The 15,651-nt window shown below is 56.7% G+C and overlaps 1 protein-coding gene across 1 annotated transcript; it reads left to right on the forward strand.

Moving 5' to 3' along the window:
• Nucleotides 1-181: 181 nt before the first annotated feature.
• Nucleotides 182-15,343, forward strand: ETFB (electron transfer flavoprotein subunit beta). Its single transcript, XM_001917999.6, has 6 exons — nt 182-375; nt 8,315-8,473; nt 8,947-9,105; nt 11,128-11,190; nt 13,611-13,769; nt 15,130-15,343. The coding sequence occupies exons 1-6, from the start codon at nt 319-321 to the stop codon at nt 15,298-15,300; spliced, it is 768 nt and encodes a 255-aa protein (XP_001918034.2). The 5' UTR covers nt 182-318; the 3' UTR covers nt 15,301-15,343.
• Nucleotides 15,344-15,651: the final 308 nt, after the last annotated feature.

Below are 15,651 nucleotides of genomic sequence, written 5' to 3' on the forward strand. Positions count from 1 at the left end.
CCACTCCGGCGCCGCTTCCTTCCCCCGCCCGACCTTTCCCCTAGTTCGGGGTCACGCCCCCTTCACAAAGCCCGCTTCCCCTTTCCCCCGGGTCCCGCCTCTCTCCCCGGGATCCGCTCCCCATTGGTCTGCAACGGTTTGCCACACCTCCCTCCCTTCCGGCCTTCCGATTGGTCCTCTCTCGGGGCGGAGGCGGGCATTGCAGCGGTTGACTGGCTGGCGGCGTGCCGCGCAGGCGCAGAGAAGGACGGCGCCTGGGTGTCTGGACCCCGAGGCCGAGGCTGCGGACCGACCCGGCGAGGTGGCTGCGGCAGGAAGATGGCGGGGCTGCGCGCGCTCGTGGCTGTCAAGAGGGTGATCGACTTCGCCGTGAAGGTGACCGGGCCCCCTCCCACCTCCCTGTGTCCCGCGGCCGTGTGCGTCCAGGGTCACGAGCGCACACCGCATGCGGGGGTGTCTCCTCGTAACCTCTGATCTCTGTCGCTCTTCCCCCAAACATCAAAGTCACACCTGAGGGCAAAGGTCAAGGACTGAGAGTCTGCCCGCCTATCCCTCCTCACTCACACCCCGCCCCTCTGGAGTCATGGCCTCGTTCCCTCTCCCTAGTTCTGGACTCACTCTCTGGATCACTGGTGCAGGGCGAGTTACCTTCGCTATTTCTTACCTGCTGGGGGAGTCGTGGTCCCTGTTTAATACACGGAGAAACTGAGGCACAGAGGGGCCACTCAGCTGGGAAGGGGCAGAGCCGAGATTCCTATCCAGGTTCCTCTGACTCCTCCCTGCGAGTGCTTTGCACGCAAGCCGAGCTTTCACCTACTGGGCTGCATTGCACACTGTTGACTCCGCATAGGAACCAGCTATAAGGGAGGTCAGACAAGGCACTGCGGGAGCCCAGAGCCGTCTTTCATCCTATATAGATAGCCATAGGGTGAGCCAGGAGGCTTTAGCTAGAAAGGGACGGAGGCGTGGTTGCTAGAGATGAAAGCCAGTCTGATTGAGTTGGTGGACTGGTTCATGTGCTCCATGAGAAGGGTTGGGGACAGTGTCTCCGTGGCCTGGCTTGTCCCCGGAGAGAAGCTGGTCTGGACAGAGGTGAATCAGACACAGTCCCTCCACTTTCTCCCAATACTTACACCAGACAAGGTGGTGACTGTCTATCCATGTCTGTCCCCCATCAAACTGGGAGCCCACCTCCGTGTCCCCAGCCTTGCCCAGCAAGGGGCCTGGCATGCCCCGAGGCTTTGGGGTGGATGAATCCAGGGCTAGGAAGTTGATGCTGCTACTGCCCCTGCCGGCCTGCGGGGGTGGGATGAGGAGGAGGGCCCAGGAGCCAGACCCGGGCAGGAAAACTTCAGTGATCGATAACAGGTCTCCTTGAGTGGGTCCTCACTGTGCACCAGGCAGCCATCTAAGTCCTTGACAGAGATGAGCCCATTCAGTCCTTTCAATACCCTCTAGATATTAGTAATCCTGATGGACAGATGAGGAAACTGAGGCCCGAGGAGGGTCTTTTACCTGCCAGATCACCCAGTGAGGCCACGAGAGTCAGGATTGAAACGCACTCGAGTCCTGCTCTGGTCTCTGTGCCCCTCGCATCTCCACTCAACAGCCACTTGCCTCCTGACAGCTCTGGCGGGCGTATGGCAGGGCTGTGGGCTCCAGCCTTTTGGACACGTGCTCGTCTTGGGGTCCTGGGACCCAACTCTCCTGGTTGCCTCCCGCCTCCGACTTTTCCTTTGGGCTCCAGAGCCCCTGGGCCTCCCTCTGCCCTAGCCCTGGCCCCTGGCCTGAGATGTCTGGGGTGGTATCTGTTTCTCCCACCAGGTAGGCCCGTGTTCGACTCGGCTCTGGGTCCCAGTATTGCCCAGCGGGGGGCCTGGCACATGGGTGCCTCAGGGAGCATGAACGTGTCCTTTATGAGCTCCTATCTTGTCCCCAGGTTTCGGTGCTGCCTGCCCCTCCCACAGGGCCCCAGGGTGCCCTCTGTTACATCCTGTCCCACTGGTTGTGTCTGTGGACATCCCTTTCTCAACAACCAAATATTCAAACACTGCCAACCACCTAATCACCAGGCCAGGCCCGTGGCAGCACCTGCCCCTCCTCCCCTCACTGCCCACCACCTGTCCTTCCTCAGCCCCCTGCCTCCTGCCCTCTCCTCTCTCTGCCCTGTCCCCTCTTCTCCATCCTCATGGCCCCAACTGTTCAGGCCTCATCTCTCCCTCCTGGACTCTCGCCCTAGTCTCCTCCCTACCTTTCAGTCTCTCCCCTTCCAGTCCGACCCCTCCCAGCTTCAGGGGTCTTCCTGCACCCAGAGCAGACCCCGTCCCTCCCCTGCTCAGAGTCCTCCTGTGGCTCCCCAGCCCCTCAGCCTGGCGTTCGAGACCCTTCGTGGTCTGGCCCTGGCCCCCTGTTCAGCCATCCATGTTCCCCTGTCCCACCCTCACCTGGGTGCCTCCACTGCTCCCACTGGCTTGTGCTTTCCTCATAGAACAGGCCGCTTCTTGCTGTGGGCCTTTGCCCCTCCTGTGCCTTCTGCCTGGGTGCCCTTGCCGCTCCACCCTCCAACCTCTGCTTCTTATCCCTCCCTTTGGAGATTCTCTGGCATCACCTCCTCCAGGAAGCCCGCCGCCCCACCCCCTCAGGCTCCTGCAGCCCTCTGGGCTTGCCTGTCTCAGCTTCCCCTCATAGTGGATTGGGACCCTCTTTTTCCCAGATGTCACCCCTACCCCTAGACTGGCAGCTCCTTTTGGGGAGTGCAGGATCTGACCCACCTCTGTGTTTCCAGCATCGCTTCCTCACCTCCTTCCAGTATTTACTCAAATGTCGCCTTCCCTGTGAGGCCTTCCCTGGATGCCTTCTTAAAATCACAGCACCCATGGTCCCTGTCCCCTTCCTTGCTGTATTTTCCCCCATACTCATCACTTTGTAACCCACAGCGTGATATACCCATCTATTGCTTTAGTGTCTGTCTCCCCCTCTGGAATTGGAGCTCCAGGATGGGGAGGAGAGTCTGTCTGATGCAGTGACTGCCGCCTTAGATGGTGGGTACACTGATAGAGCTGCTCGGAGCGGGGACTCCGAGCCCAGCCACCCGGATCTGCTTCCTGCTGTGTGCCCTTGGGGGAGTTGCTTAACCACTCTGAGCCTCATTTTCCTCCCCAGTACACTGGAGATAGTGGTAGTACCTCCTTTATTGGCTTGTAGTGAAGATTAAACAAGCTTTTAGAACAGTGCCTAAGGCCGGCCTGGTGGCACAGCAGTTAAGTGCGCACGTTCCGCTTCGGGGGGCCTGGCGTTCACCGGTTCGGATCCCTGGTGTGGACATGGCACCGCTTGGCAAAAGCCATGCTGTGGCAGGCATCCCACATATAAAGTAGGGGAAGATGGGCATAGATGTTAGCTCAGGGCCAGTCTTCCTCAGCAAAAAAAAAAGAGGAGGATTGGCAGCAGATGTTAGCTCAGGGCCAATCTTCCTCAAAAAAAAAAAAGGAAAGAAAAAAAGAACAGTGCCTGGTACATAAGGGTTGGCTGGTCCTTGGTGAGTATTGTTATTATTGATAGTCATAGTAATGTAAGTTTATTTAGTCCTTTCTTCAAAACGTAACACATGTTCTGCCCAGTGTGTGTGTGGCTGCGTCTCTGGAGGTGTGTGTCTAGGACATTAATAGCCAATCTAGTGATAGCCAGCTCCGGCGGGGGGCCCGTGTTCTGGGAGGCTGATGAAGCCGGCCCTTGACGGCTTCTTTGAAGCCCCGGGAGAGGCTGGAGCAGTTTTGCGTTCATAATTTAGTGTTCCTTTTCTTAAAGGGGTCTCTCCAAAGAATGGAAACTTCAGGCCCCAGAAACCCTATTTCCATCTCGGGGCCCAACCCCGGCCAGCCACCCCGTCTGTCGGTTCTGGGAGCACACGGCTTTTTCCCCTACTTACTCCTCCTGTTCTTGGCTTGGCTGGCACCTCTCCCTCAGGCCACACATGTCACCTCCGTGGGGATGTCGATCTTCTCCGTCTGCCCCAGATGAGGTCTCCTTTGGAAGGGTCTCCTCGCACTGACCACCGCCTTAGCCGTCTGTGGCTGGCATCGCTCCTGGCCGCCCTCTGCCTGTCTGGCCTTGGCTGACCTGGTAGCTCTGTGTCCTGGTCACTCTGCCCCAGCACACGCACAGTGACTCACCTGATAAAAAAGTCTAGAGGACAGAACTGACCAGAAATCCTTGAGCTGTGTCGGGGCTTCAAGAAGAGCTGTCAGAAATCACGTTATAAAAAGCCGCTTGGATAGAGTGGGCAACCAATGAAAAGACCGACTCTCTTACCTCCGAGGGCACATTTGGCATCCTGAAGAGACTCATGGTCCCCAAAACTGACCTGAGGTTACACCCTTGGTCTTGCCACTTCCTTGCTGTGTGACCTTGCTCAAGGCACTTGGCCTCTCTGTGCCTCAGTTGCCCCATCTTTTAAAATGAGGGTGGTCACGTCAGGAACCAACCTCCTGGGCTATTAGGACTGATCAATGAGTTCATGGATACGAAGCGCTGGGAGCGTTGCCCGTCAGGGCTGTGGCTGTTTCCGCAGAAGGTTAACACGTTGCATATTTGAGAGAAAGCCTGGGAGCTTCATGCGGAGTCCTCTGCCTCACTTTATAAAGCGTCATTATTAAAAAAAAAAAAAAAGGACTGCTGCTGACTTTTCAGGCTACCCATTGTTTCCTGACTTATGTAATTTAACTAAACAGTGTTTCTGAAGCTTGAAAGCAACTCAAGCTTAAAAGGTCTTCATGGAGAAGAAACGCTGGCAGGTGTCCTTGGTGCCCGAGGGTTGTCGCCCCATCTCCTGGGACTCAGAGCCCAGGTCAAGAGTCCTCCAGAGCTGGAGCAGGCTTCGGCTCCCACAGCCCCGGGCTCACCCACACAGGCCTGTTATGGATTGGGGGCGGCCCTGCTGTTTCAAGGGGAAAGTCCTATCTTGGATTTTTTTTTTTTTCTTTTTTTTGAGGAAGATTAGCCCTGAGCTAACTACTGCCAATCCTCCTCTTTTTGCTGAGGAAGACTGGCCCTGAGCCAACATCCGTGCCCATCTTCCTCTACTTTCTATGTGGGCCGCCTGCCACAGAATGGCTTTTGCCAAGTGGTGCCATGTCCGCACCCAGGATCCGAACCGAAGCAGAACATGCGCACTTAACCGCTGCGCCACCGGGCCGGCCCCTAAAATGACTTTTTAAAAATGAAATATTGGTGATAAAAAATGATAGCTGCCCTTTTTCTCTTTCTCTTCCTCCTTTGAATGTTACCGGTCCATGAGACACAGCCAGACTGGGAAGCCCCTGCCGGAATCCCAGATTCCCAGCTCTGATTCTGTCCTGCTGATGGGAGGGACAGCCACACCCCCACAGCCCCACAGAGAAAGACGCAGGGAGATCGAAAGAGAGAGCGTCCCACTGTCCCCAGCTGGGCCAGGCCGTCACCTCGGGTCTGCTCTGGCCAAGCCGTTGGGTGGCAGCCACATGGGAGAAGAGAGTGGGGGCAGGTCCTGGGCCAGATCATGCAGGCGCCTCTGGGCTCGAACTCAGCATCTTCCCGACTGTACTGAGACCAGAAGCAGGCGAGTCCTGCCTGGCTCTTCCCTCTCCCTCCCCCAGCCAAGCACCGAGTTCTGTCAGTTCCACCTCCAGAGACCTCCCCAGTCTGTCCCCCTCTGTCTCCCCGTCATCTCTTATTTCCATGACTAACAGCCGCCCGGCTCTCTCCTCACTTCCGCTCCTACCATTTTTCCAGTTTTCTCCACCAGGAATCCAGAAGGATCCTGTACAAACTTAAGTTGGATCCACCCCCGTCTTTAATTTTCGTTGTTATTCTTTGGCTCGAGAGCCGCTCCCCACCGTGGCCTCCTGGCCCCTGCAGAGTTGTATTACTCTCCTGTGGCTGCTGTCACTAGTTACCGCAAACTTAGTGGCTTAAAACGACACAGATTTGTTCTTTTTACCGTTCTGGAGGTCAGACGTCTGAAATCAGTCTACTGGGCTGAGATCAAGGTGTCAGCAGGAGGCTGTTTCCTTCTGGAGGCTCCAGGGGAGAGTCTGTTTCCTGGCCTTTTCCAGTTTTTAGAGCCGCCTGCATCCCTCGGCTTGTGGCCCCTTCCTGCACCTTCAAAGCCGTCAGTGTAGCATCTTCAGTCGCTCTCTGAGCCTGACACTAACTCTCTCACCTCCCTGTTTCACTTAGAAAGACCCTTGCGGACCCACCCAGATAATCCAGGATAACCTCCCTCTCTCAAAATCCTTAACTTCATCACATTTGCAAAGTCCCTTTGCTATGTAGGTGACATTCACAGGTTCCAGGATTAGGATGTGGGCATCTTGAAGATCTGTTATTGTGCCCACCACAACTGTCCAGCCTCTGGTGGCCTCTCTGGCCTGAGGGCACAGTGGGCTCCTCTGGCCGATCCAGCCTCCTGAGATCCCTCAACCCCTCCCTGCTCCTTCTACCTCAGGGCCTTTGCACATGCTCCCCACCCAACACTTTTCCTCATGTTTTACCTACTCAACACCAGTTCATCATTTGGGCCTCAGCTAAGGTGCCACAGCTTTAGGGAAGCCCTCCCCGACAGCCTCCAACATCAGACTAGGTTGGGCCCCCATCGATCTGTGTCACAGCTCCCCAACTTCTCCAGGGAATTGCCAGGGGGGATAGCAGGGGACTTGAGTGCTTGGGGCCCGGAGTACCGCTGACTGGCCATGTGGCCTTGGGCCAGGTACTTCAATTCTTCAGCTGCCCACAGGGATGATGCCAGCGCCCCCCTCATCGGGCTGTCACCAGAATTAATGAGCTAGGATACGTGTAGTTGCTTAGAGCAGGGCCCCTACGTGCTGTTTCTTCAGTGCCCAGGGACCGTACCATCCCTGTTCACTACCGAGAGGACTGCGGTGGGCTGAGAAGTGGCCCCCCTGGGATATCCCGGCCCTGACCCCTGGAACCTGTGAATGGTGCTTTATTTGGAAACAAAGTCTTTGCAGACGTGATTAGGGATCTTTAGGTGGGGAGATTATCCTGGGTTCCCCCGAGTGGGCCCTAAATGCCGCCTCCAGGATCCTTGTAAGAGAGGCAGAGGGAGAGGGGACACGCACACTGAGAGGGCCCTGTGGAGACAGAGCGGAGACGGAGTTGAAGATGAAGGCAGGCAGCCCCCAGAAGCTGGAGGAGGCAAGAACGGACTCTCCCCACAGCCTCCGCTGGAGGGACCGCGGCCCTGTGACCCCTCGACAGCAGCGCTGAAACTGATTTGGGGCTTCTGGCCTCCGGGCCCGCGAGACACGAAGGCACCGAGTCTGCGGTCTTAGAGCAGCCACAGCAGCTCAGAGGAGGATAGTGTTCGCACCCGCCTTGCGCTAGAGGCTCCCGCCCCGGGCCTCTCTCCCCGCGGGTGGCGGGGTCCCCAGAGCACACCTCGGTGCCGGTGCCGGGGGGCGGGTGGGGGGAGGGAAGGGATGAGCCGGCTTGGCCTGCCCCCGCGCGCTGTTTGCCTGCCTGGCGGTGGGAGGCCTTTGGTACTGGTGTTCAGACTAGGTCGTGACCATGCGTTGGTCATGAAACGCACGTAGACGGCTGGCATTTAAAAGCAAAGAAGAGGGGCCGCCTGGTGGCGCAGCTGTTAAGTGCGCATGTCCCGCCTATTCGGCCCGGGGTTCGCCGGTTCGGATCTCGGGTGCGGACGCGGCACTGCTTGGCAAGCCATGCTGTGGTAGGCGTCCCACATGGAAAGTAGAGGAAGATGGGCACGGATGTTAGCTCAGGGCCAGTCTTCCTCAGCAAAAAGAGGAGGATTGGCAGTAGTTAGCTCAGGGCCAGTCTTCCTCAAAAAAAAAAAAACAAACAAAAGAAGAGGAAATACCATGTCACGGTTCAGTGTATAAAGTCGGGGTAATAAGGTGTGCCGAACCTCGTGTTGCAGTGTATTTACATTGATGTGAAATATCGGTTATGTATTTATAATATACGCGGGGAGGTCATAAAATGTGTTTCTCGCTGTGGGTTATGGTAATCGGAAATCTGAGAGATACTATTTCAGGTCCAAGGACCAGTGACAGTAGGGACGAGCATGTCGCATGTCTCTGGTGCTCGGGGAATGTCTGGATGAGAAATGAGGGTGACTTTCCACCCGCCTGTCAACTCTAACCCTGCTGCGTCCCTGGAGCTGTGGGACCCCAGACAAGGCTGTGCCCCTTTCCGGGCCCCTGTGGTCCCATCGGCTGAGGGAGGGTTGGCGCCACGGCCCTTAACTTCTCGCCTGCTTCCCCCTGCCCCTTCCTGTCCTGGTGGGCAGATCCGGGTGAAGCCGGACAGGACCGGTGTGGTCACGGATGGCGTGAAGCACTCGATGAACCCCTTCTGCGAGATCGCGGTGGAGGAGGCCGTGCGGCTCAAGGAGAAGAAGCTGGTGAAGGAGATCATTGCTGTCAGCTGTGGGCCCGCCCAGTGCCAGGTGCTCCGGGGAGGGAAGCTGGGACCCAGAGTCCCAGGTCTGAGGGGGGAGGGGCTGGACTCCTGGGTCTGAGGGAGGAGGGGCTGGGGCCTGGACTCCTGGTCTGAGGGAGGAGGGGCTGGGGCTTGGACTCCTGGGTCTGAGGGAGGAGGGGCTGGGGGCCTGGACTCCTGGGTCTGAGGGAGGAGGGGCTGGGGGCCTGGACTCCTGGGTCTGAGGGAGGAGGGGCTGGGGGCCTGGACTCCTGGGTCTGAGGGAGGAGGGGCTGGGGCCTGGACTCCTGGGTCTGAGGGAGGAGAGGCTGGGGGCCTGGACTCCTGGGTCTGAGGGAGGAGGGGCTGGGGCTGGACCCCTGGGTCTGAGGGAGGAGGGGCTGGGCCTGGACTCCTGGTCTGAGGGAGGAGGGGCTGGGGCTGGACTCCTGGGTCCTCCTGGGGCTAGAATCCAAGTCAAGCGCCTCCCTTCCTTGGCAGGAGACCATCCGCACCGCTCTGGCCATGGGCGCAGACCGAGGCATCCACGTGGAGGTGCCAGCTGCAGAGGCGGATCGCCTGGGTCCCCTACAGGTGGCCCGGGTCCTGGCTAAGCTGGCAGAGAAGGAGAAGGTGGACCTGGTGCTGCTGGGGAAGCAGGTAGGTGTTGCCAGCCCCTCCCCAACCCCATCCCTGCTCCGGAGGTGGGGAGGGCGGGAGGTGAGACTGCCGGTGGCCCAGGCCTGGGGCGTCCAGACGTCCCAGGATGAGCATCTTGGGACTTCACTGTCACCCCTCTTAGAGAGCGTGAGCAGGGGAGGGCGGTGTCACTGTGGGCCTTAGAAAGACCCCTTGTGGTCCTGTGGGGTGAGATTGGAGCCCCGGAGGCCGTGCTGATGGTCCATGTGGGAGACACGGAGGCCTGGGCCGAGGCAGAAGGGACAGAGCAGAGAGACAGATGTGGCAGGAGGGACAGGCAGTGAGGTGGGGGGAGGGACAGTGCAGGGGTCTGGTTTGGAGGCGCAGAGGGGAGACTCTGCAAGAACAGGTCAGAGGGCAGCAGGGGACGTCGTGTGGGTTCAGGATGGAGGCCTGAGCTTGAAGCAGACTTGGGGCTTTGGAGACACTGGGGAGCAACAGGAGGGTTGTGCGCAGGGGCGACGGGGTCAGCTCTGGGTGCAGGAAGACCCCTGTGGGGCCGAGGAGGGGCCTGGAGGGAGAGAGACCAGAGGCTGGCCGTCTGGGGAGGACATTGAGGGCTAACAGAGCGAGCTGTGGCGAGGACTCAGCTAGAACCCTGCCCGCCGCACGGCACGCCCGGGTGACAGGCACGCGTTCCGGCTCAGCTGTCCCCTCAGGAGACCCGGGACACCCTTCCGGGAGGGTAGCTCCCCCACCCCAGCCCATTTGAGGACAGACCTCGTGGTGGCCTCACCCAGGGCAGGGGCAGAGGATGGCCATTGGAAGAGCCACAGACAGACAGGAGTGGAAAGGGAGGGATCAAGAGACAGGGGGTTAGGGACAGAGGCTGAGAAAGAAGGGCAGAGACTGCACAGTCAAACGGGGCACAGAGACAGGGCGTGGGAGCTGGAAGTGGGGCCCCAGCAGGGAGAGACAGATGGGGATTCTAGTGGGCTGGATTAGCCTCCTAGGGAGAGGAGGCGGCTGATGGGACCCATGTGGGCTATAGGAGGTAAACTGAGGCAGAGGGCCTAACCATAGAATACGCCAAAAAGTCACAGTCTGGCTCAGGCTTGGGGGGCCCAGTCTCACACCAGCTCCCCAGGGCACGGGTGCTGGTTGCATGGCCTAGTGAAGCCTCCTGCATTTGCTGGTGGGTCTCAGACTCTGCTGTCCTACCTGTGCTGGTTGTCAGGGACAGTTCCTAGGGCTAGGGCCTCCAGCTGGAGAGACGCCAGGTGAACTGGTCAGGACCTTCTTTGCTGTAGGTGACAGAATTACAATTCAAACTAGCTTATGCCAAAAATCGAATTTATAAGCTCATGTAAGGTGAGCTTCAGGCACAGCTTGGTCCAGGGTCACACATGAGCCCTAAGCTCTGCTCCTCTGTCTTGGCTTCAATCTCTGCATCTCCAGGCTCACATCCCACTGGGCTGGCGATCCCAGCAGAAAGAAAAGAGCCTCTTTTTCAAGAGTTCCAGCAAAGCTCCCAGGGCTAACTCTTCATTGATCCAGCTTGAGTCACGTGCCCATCCCTGAACTAATCCTTGGGATCAGGAAATAGAGCATTCTCCTTGGCCCAGATCCTGTTCATCCAGTTCCCGGGGCTTGGCTCATGGAAGTCTTCTATGAATGTTTATACAGGGGCCCAAGATCTGACATTGTGGATGCCAGATGCCCTCACATGTCCCTGGATGAGTGACTGGCTGTTTCTGGGCCTAAGCGAGGGGATGGGATCATTCTAGAAGAGGAGTCAGCAAACTGTAGCCTGTGGCTACCACTGATTTTGTAAATAAAGCTTTATTGGCACCCCCACACCCATTCGTTTACGTAGACACGTATTGTCTGTGGCTGCTTGTATGCATAGCAGCAGAGCTGAGTAGCTGTGACACAGACCGTATGATACTTCCTGTCTGTTCCTGCATAGAAAACCTTTGCCTGTCTAGGCGAAGGTACATGCGAAGCCCCCTCATCATACGATCGTCTCTCTTCCCCACTCAGGCCATCGATGATGACTGTAACCAGACCGGGCAGATGACAGCCGGATTTCTGGACTGGCCTCAGGTGAGGCTGGAGTGGGGAGCATCTGTTGAGGACCAGGCCTGGGGGCTCAGGGCACGGCCACCCCTGTCCCTTCAGGAGGGAGGCAGGCATAAAGCGGGAAGGAAGGAGGAATGCACAGCTGGGGCACCAGGCCTCACCGGGGCCTTCATGTGCTCCCTGCGCACCAGCCCTGCTGTTCCTCAACCACACCAAGCTCATCTCTGCCTCAGGGCCTTTGCACTTGCTGTTCCCTCAGCCTGGAACACGGTTCCCTCACATTGCCTCATGGCTTGTCACTTTTTCCTTCAGGTGTCTGCTCAGAATCACCTCTTCAGAGAGGCCTTCCTTGCCCACCCCCCATATGAAATAGTCATGCCCTTCCACACTCCACACTCCTGAATCCACCCTGTGCCAGTCTAACAGAAATGCAAGCCACATAAGTTACGTAAAATTTTTGTTAGCCACGTTAAACAAGTAAAAAGAAAGAGGCAAAATTAATTTTTATAATATTTTATGTAACCCACTATATCTAAAATAGCACTTCAACAGGTAGTCAATATGAAAAATATGGAGCTATTTTACATTCTTTTTTCTTTTTGTACGAAGTCTTTGAAATCCAGCGTGTATTTTATATGTACAACACATCTCAATTCAGATGTGAAAGTTCCCTCAGAACTACTTAATTTAGATTCCTGAAATTCACAGTAGAAAAAGTAGTTGAAAAGTAGAAAAGCGGTCACACACCCAAGTTGTTCCAAACAGACTTAAATGTTTTCCAGTAACTACACTGTGTATCATTTTTTAACAGTTTTATTGAGATGTCACTGACCTACAATAAACTGCATTTATTTAAAATGTACAATTTGATAAACTTTGACACAGGTATACACACCCATGAAACCATCACCACCATCGTGATAATGTATCTCACTTATCAGGGCTTTTTTTAATTTTTATTTTTTGAGGAAGATTAGCCCCGAGCTAACACCTGCTGCCAATCCTCCTCTTTTTGCTGAGGAAGACTGGCCCTGAGCTAACATCCGTGCCCATCTTCCTCTACTTTATATGTGGGACACCTGCCACAGCATGGCGTGCCAAGTGGTACCTTGTCTGCACCTGGGATTCGAACCAGTGAACCCTGGGCCGCCGAAGTGGAACGAGCGCACTTGACTGCTGTGTCACCGGGCCAGCCCCCCACTTATCTGTTTTTCAATTTTAATTAAACAAAATGAGAAATGCCATCCCTCCCTCGATCGCACCAGCCACAGTTCATGTGCTCCGAAGCCACATGTGGCCGGGGGCGCCCATGTTCCTTGGTTACTGGTGGTCTTCCGTGAAAGCCGGGGCCTCGTTGGTCGTGCTCACAGTGTATTCCCGGAGCCAGGCTCATGGGGCCCCCGGATAAGACTGGGGATGATGCACGATTCCACCTCAGGCCTGAAAGGTTTGTCCAGTGAATAAGGGAACAGAGAGAAGAGATGGCTCAGACAAAGAGGGTGTAAGTATGTCAGGAAATGTTGATTCAGCTGAGGGGCGGGAGCCTCGGCCAGAGACAGGGCACTGGGTGGAGAAGATGGGGTCCCAGAGATGTTTCGAGGGTTGAGGTGAGCACACGAGACTGTTGTCAGCCCAGCAGAGGGGCCTTGAAGGGAGCTCTTGGGGACAGGATGGTGGGTGGGTGAGAGCAAGACCTGGAGCCCAGAACCAGACTGCCAGCTCTTGGATTTTCCACCTGTGGGTGACAGTGGGCACGTTTTTTTTTTCTTTCTAAGATTGACACCTGAGCTAACATCTGTTGCCAATCTTATTTTTGTCCCCCCTTCTTTCTTCTCCCCAAAGCCCCCCAGCACATAGTCATATATTCTCGTTGTGGGTCCTTCTGGTTGTGGCATGTGGGACCCGCCTCAGCGTGGCTTGATGAGCGGTGCCATGTCCGTGCCCAGGATCCGAACCGGCGAAACCCTGGGCTGCTGACGTGGAGCACGCGAACCCAACCCCTCGGCCACGGGGCCGGCCCCAGTGGGCACGTTTTTGAGCCTCTCTCTCCCTCAGTTTTCCTCATCTGTAGAGTGGGGATAATAGCATTTGCTTCATAGAGTTCTTGTGAGGATCTGGTGACTTAATCTGAGTAAATTGCTTAGAATGGTGCCCAACACTCCACACCTGTTGCTTGTTACCAAGGTGGGGAGGCCCAGCCGGCAGGCTCAGGAGTTAGGACCTACACCGGGGCTCCCGGTGAAAGTAAAGAACCCCCCACCACCGCCCCGGATTTTTGAACCCCCCTTCTGTGGCTTCCTCCTGTTTTTGAGCTCAATGTCGTGGGGCTCTCCCTCTTCCGTCCCCTCATCCGTGCGTGCACTCAGCAGTGGCCCGTGGAGGACGGCTCCGTGCCTGCCCTGAATTAACCTCGCCCACTCTCCCCCCATGCCGCCCCTCCCCAGGGCACATTCGCCTCCCAGGTGACGCTGGAAGGGGACAAAGTGAAAGTGGAGCGAGAGATTGACGGGGGCCTGGAGACCCTGCGCCTGAAGCTGCCTGCCGTGGTGACCGCCGACCTGCGGCTCAACGAGCCCCGCTACGCCACGTTGCCCAACATCATGGTGAGCGCTTGGCAGATGGGTCCCTGAGGGCCTGGTTATGGGTGAGTGCTGCAGCCCCAGCGCCTGCCTAGTGGTCAGAAGGGAGGAGAGGATCCAAAGGACATCTCATCCCAAGGAAGGGGATCGTCTCTTGGTCATTTTGGCCAACAGAGAGTTCACTGGGTCATTTCTGCCAGTGGTGGGCATTCATGGGGGCTGCTTGGCCAACAGGGAGGGTTTGCTGGTTACTTCAGCCAACAGAAAGCCTTCACTGGACCATAAAAGGGTTCCCCTGTCCTTCCAACCAACGGGAGAGGTTCGTTGTGTACTCTTAGCCAAATAAGGATTCATTAGGTCGTCTTGGTTCATTAGGGAGCTGCCCCTGGTATTCTTTGCCAACAGGAAGGAATCATTTAGGCCATATGGCTAATTAGGAAGGGTTTGTGGTCTCTCTTGGCTAACAGGAAGAGTTCGCTGTGATGGCTAGTCGAATGGGCTCATTGGGTCATCTCAGACAATAGAAGGGTTCATCAGGTCATCTCAGCCAATAGGGAGGGTTCAGTGGGTCATCTTATCCAATAGGATGGGTTCAAGAGTCATCTCAGCTGTGAGGGAGGGTTTATTGGGTCATCTCAGCCAAGAGGGAGAGTTCAGTGGGTCATCTCAGCCAATAGGGAGAGTTCAGTGGGTCATCTCAGCCAATAGGGAGGGTTCAGTGGGTCATCTCAGCCAGTAGGGAGGGTTCAGTGGGTCATCTCAGCCAATAGGGAGAGTTCAGTGGGTCATCTCAGCCAATAGGGAGGGTTCAGTGGGTCATCTCAGCCAGTAGGGAGGGTTCAGCGGGTCATCTCAGCCAATAGGGAGAGTTCAGTGGGTCATCTCAGCCAATAGGGAGGGTTCAGTGGGTCATCTCAGCCAGTAGGAGGGTTCATTGGGTCATCTCAGCCAGTAGGGAGGGTTCATTGGATCATCTCAGCCAGTAGGGAGGGTTCATTGGGTCATCTCAGCCAGTAGGGAAGGTTCATTGGGTCCTCTCAGCCAACAGGGAGAGTTCAGTGGGTCATTTTGGCAATAGCCCATGGAGTTATGGCTGCCAGATGGATGAGTTTGCCAGTCTATTCCAGCCAGTGAAGGGCTTCCCAAGGAGGTTGACCATTGGAGGACTCCTGCAATAGGAGGCTTCCCAGGGCATCTCAGCCAGCAGGAATTGTCCATACCAAGTGTGGCCATCTAGGAGGTCACATGTGTCCTGGTCAGGGGGCAGGTCCCAAGGCTTCAGCCAGTGGGAATGGTTCTGCAGACGTGGCACCCATGGAAGCGGGCTGCAGGAGGCTGGGCCAGGGCCAGGGCAGCCCTGTGAACCGTGGCCTCCCGTGTGCAGAAAGCCAAGAAGAAGAAGATCGAGGTGATCAAGCCCGGGGACCTGGGCGTGGACCTGACCTCCAAGCTCTCAGTGGTTAGCGTGGAGGACCCGCCTGAGCGCACAGCTGGCGTCAAGGTGGAGACCACAGAGGACCTGGTGGCCAAGCTGAAGGAGGTTGGGCGAATTTGAGCCTCTTCCCTGAAACTTGGCAATAAAAGTGTGACGCTCCTGACGTCTGTCTCTGTTACCTCATTCCCTGGAGACCTGTTCTTTGATTCATTCAACAAATATTCACTTAAAGTGTCCTGTGTGCTGCGCTCTGGGCTGGGCAACGCCGGGGACCCAGGTGAGTCGCAGCCAGTCCCTGCCTTTGAGATGCTTCCATGTTGATGGGGGGACAGACATGGGCCAAGGTATGAGGTGGGGTGCTGTCTGCTGTGAGCAGAGGCAGCTCTGGGCACTTGGGGCATCTGACCTGGCCTGTGGGGTCAGAGAGACTTCCCAGGGAGATGGCGCCTAAGTTGAGTCTGGGAAGACAGA

This window comes from Equus caballus, chromosome 10 (genome assembly GCF_041296265.1).
Source record: "Equus caballus isolate H_3958 breed thoroughbred chromosome 10, TB-T2T, whole genome shotgun sequence".
Taxonomy (NCBI): domain Eukaryota; kingdom Metazoa; phylum Chordata; class Mammalia; order Perissodactyla; family Equidae; genus Equus; species Equus caballus.

Excerpts from the sequence above, each read along its gene's own strand:
- ETFB (XM_001917999.6), top strand. The coding sequence starts at position 319 with ATGGCGGGGCTGCGCGCGCTCGTGGCTGTCAAGAGGGTGATCGACTTC. Across the intron at positions 8,474-8,946 it reads GTGGGCCCGCCCAGTGCCAG|GAGACCATCCGCACCGCTCT; the intron begins GTGCTCCGGGGA and ends CTTCCTTGGCAG. Across the intron at positions 9,106-11,127 it reads TGGTGCTGCTGGGGAAGCAG|GCCATCGATGATGACTGTAA; the intron begins GTAGGTGTTGCC and ends TTCCCCACTCAG.